This window comes from Eimeria tenella, genomic scaffold (assembly GCF_000499545.2).
Source record: "Eimeria tenella Houghton genomic scaffold, Eth_scaff1076, whole genome shotgun sequence".
Classification (NCBI taxonomy): domain Eukaryota; phylum Apicomplexa; class Conoidasida; order Eucoccidiorida; family Eimeriidae; genus Eimeria; species Eimeria tenella.
In genome coordinates, this window is record NW_013543550.1 from 1 (window position 1) to 3528 (window position 3528).

The following is a 3528-nucleotide window of genomic DNA, read 5'->3' on the forward strand; positions in this document are numbered from 1 at the left end:
CTGCTGCTGCTGCTGCTGCAGTGAAGATGAGCCAAATCGGGACACAGGACCACCGCCTTCTACTTGTCTTCTCCTAGAGCCCCACACAACATGCGGCGAAGAGGGCAGCAGCAGCAGCAGCAACAGCAGTAGCAGCAGCAGCAGCAACAACAACCGCAGCAGCAAAACTGCGAGCAATGATACCATCATTTTGTTTAGTTAGAAGGTCACTTGGGCGGCTGCCGCTGCCGCTGGCAGCGGCAGATGCTTCCACTGCAGCAGCAGCAGCAGCTGCTGCTGCTGCTGCAGCGGGATGCTCAGCAGCAGCAGCAACAGCAGCAGCAGCAACAGCAGCAGCAGCAACAGCAGCAGCAGCAGCACCGCTGTCTGCTGCTGCTCGCGAATACAGGCCTTACGCCCAGCTTCTCAGGCGTCGACACACTACAGCGGCAGAAGGGAGTGCAGCAGCCACACCATCTGCTGCTGTTCCTGCTGCTGCTGCTGCTGTTGCTGGAGCAGCAGCAGCAACTGCTGCTGCTGCTGACCCTTCGAGTGAAGTTCGTGTGCGCGTGCCTCGTGGGCTGCGTAAAAAATCTTCGGTTCTTTCACAGCCGCAGCAGCAGCAGCAGCAGCAGCCGCAGCAGCAACTACAGCAGCAGCAAGAACGGAAGCAGCAGCAACAGCAGCAGCTGCTGCTGCAGCAGGAGGCGCACGCTAAGCCAAAGACAAGCCGGGAAATCAGCACGCATGCAGCTGCTGCAGCCGGAACGCAGCAGCGACCGCGGCAGCAGCAGCAGCAGCAACAGCAGCGACAGAGCTCAGCACAGATAGCGCAGCAGCATATCGACATTCAGGTGCAGCAGCAAATCGCTTGGCAGCTGCACTATCGTGCATGGCAGCAGCAGCAGCAACAACAGGAGCAGCAGCAACTGCAGCAGCGGCAGTGGCAGCAGCGGCAGTGGCAGCAGCAGCAGGTGTTGCTGCAGCAGCAACAACAGCTCAAGCAGCAGCAGCAGCAGCAGCAGCAGCAGCAGCTACAGCAGACTGGCTGGAGTCTTCCTTATGAGCAGCTAGGGCCTGCAGTTCCGTGGGGCAGCTTGCCCCAGCAGCAACAGCAGCAGCAGCAGCAGCAGCAGTTGGCACTTCAGGGAGCTTCTTTTGGTCCGCTACCGTCGTTTGGCCCAGGTGGGTACCCGCAGCAGCAGCAGCAGCAGCAGAGGCGCATTGCTGCAGCAGAACGCAAACTGCAGCTGCAGCGGCGGCAGCAGCAGCGGCAGGAGTACAGACAACTGCTTCAGCAGTTCAAGCAGCAGCCAAAAGAATGGGCTGCTGCTGCTGCTGCTGCAGCAACTGCTGCTGCAACCAAAGCGTCTCGCCAGGTTACCTCTGCTGCTGCTGCTGCTGCAGGCAGCAGCAGCAGCAGCAGCAGCAATTTAAAGGGAGCGCGCACTCGGGGTCATGGACGCTCTGCCCTCAATGCTCGCAGGAGCCTGCAGCAGCAGCAGAAGCAGCAGCTGCTGCTGCTGCAGCACGGGCGCAGCAGCAGAAGGCCAGCTAGGCGCCCTCTCCGCAGCCGCTGCGGCAGCAACACGGGCGGCGGAGGTCCCTCTCCAACAGCAGCAGCAGCAGCAGCAGCAGCAACGGGGAGAAGCAGCAGCAGCGGATTGTTTGAACCGTTTTGGTCGCAGCAAACAGCAGAAAAAGCTGCTGCTGCTGGCCTAGCAGTAAGAGGGGTGGTGCATGTGCCTGCAACAAAGACAGCCAAGGCGGTGAGCCGTGCTGCTGCTGCTGCTGCTGCTGCTGCTGCTGCCAGTGCTGCGGCCGCCGCTGCTGCTGCCCGTTGCTTTGTATTTGGATGCAGGGGCTTCTGTGCTGCACACGCGTTTGCTGCCGTTTGTGCTGCAGCTGCTGCTGGTGCACCCGGCGGAGGCAGCAGCAGCAGCAGCAACTGCTGCTGCTCCCTCCCGGGTGTACGTACACCCCGTGACTCGTGAGCGCATGCAGGCATTCGAAATTGGCGGCTTCTCTCCGAGAAATAGAGCCATGCATGGAGACAAAGTTATTGCTGCTTTTGCTTCGAGAGCCCTCACTGAGGAGGCCTGCTGCAGGCTGCTGCAGCAGCTCCAGCAGCAGCAGCAGCAGCAGCCGTGCGAGGTCAGCCAACAGCAGGGGCAGAATGGCTGTGTCGGTGCTTCAGAGGCTGAAAGGGCGGGCGCTACTTCTGCTGCTGCTGCGGAGCTTGGTCCAGCAGCAGCAGCAACAGCAGCAGCAGCAGCACCAACAACAGCAGCACAGACAGAACTACCTGAAAGTGGAGCAGCAGCAGCAGCAGGGGAAGCAGCAGCAGCAGCGGGCCCGGCAGCAACGTCGGCTGATAGCTGCCTAGCGGCGGCCATCAGTGGAAGGCGCCGGCAGAGCTCCCGCAGCAACACCTGCAGCAGCCAGCAGCAGCAGCAGCAGCAGCAGCAGCAGCAACAGCAGCAGCAGCAGCAGCAGCAAGGGGCCGCGGAGGCCCCTTTGCTGCAGCAGCCCACATGCCGCGTTGTGTTCATTGAACAGATAGGAGAGGAAACGCGAGAAATACTCACTATAGTGCAGCCGCACCAGCACATTGCAGCAATCCGCCGCTTCTTGAAGCAGCAGCAGCAGCAGCAGCAGCAGCAGCAGCAGCAGCAGGCAGAAGCATCAGCCCCCACGGGAGACTGGCCCACTGTGAAGGCGCAGCCAAGGTGCGTTCTAGAGTGCCGCAGGTTGTGCTGTTAGGAGCAGCAACAACAACAGCAGCAGCAGCAGAGGGAGCAGCAGCAGCAGCAGCAGCAGGAGGAAGCAGCAGCAACAGCAGCATCGTTTGATTCTTTAGGTTGTTTCTGTGTGCTTCATGGAGCCTGCTGCTGCGTGTGTGCTGCTGCTGCTGCAGAGACAGCCGGTTGCCTCCATTTCGGCTGCCGCTGGTCTCGCTGCTTCGCGCCCTGCAGCAGCACCGAGAGCAGCAGCAGCAGCAGCAGCAGCAGCAGCAGCAGCAGCAGAGGCAGGACGGGTTGACGGATGCAGCAGAGTATTTGATGTCGCTGGCTAAGGAGTCGCAGGCGCTGCTGGTGCTGCTGCAGCGCGGGGAGTGGCCCGTGCTGAGCAGGTTCCCAGCAGCAGCAGCAGCAGCAGCAGCAGCAGCAGCAGCAGCAGCAGTGACGGTGGTGGGAGTCAAGGGAGACGCAGCAGCAGAAGCAGATGCTGCGCTGCAGCTCGCAGGCCTAGAGTTTAGGGACTTTCCCTCTCAGGTGTATGCGGAGCTGCAGCAGCAGCTAAATAAGATCTGCCCCACAACAGGAAATCCCTTGTGGCTGCAGCAAGCCCTCGACAGCAGCTCCCGCATTGACTGCAGGCAGCAGCAGCAGCAGCAGCCGCAGCAGCAACAGCAGCAGCAGGATCAGCAGACTTCATTGCAGCCAGCGCGGCTCAGTTTTTTTCCGCTGCTTCCCTCCCCCAGGCCTGCCCCTGAAGCAGCAGCGGCAGCAGCAGCAGCAGCAGCCGCAGCAGCAGCAGCAGCAGCAG

General features: G+C 61.5%; 1 protein-coding gene across 1 annotated transcript; it reads left to right on the plus strand.

Annotated features, from left to right (window-relative positions):
- Positions 1–176: 176 nt before the first annotated feature.
- Positions 177–2708, plus strand: ETH_00022860 (ribonuclease II RNB family protein, putative; the record flags this gene model as incomplete). Its single annotated transcript, XM_013378838.1, has 2 exons — positions 177–1748; positions 1885–2708. Coding segments are annotated over 2 exons (2396 nt in total), but the record flags the coding sequence as incomplete, so codon positions are not given.
- Positions 2709–3528: the final 820 nt, after the last annotated feature.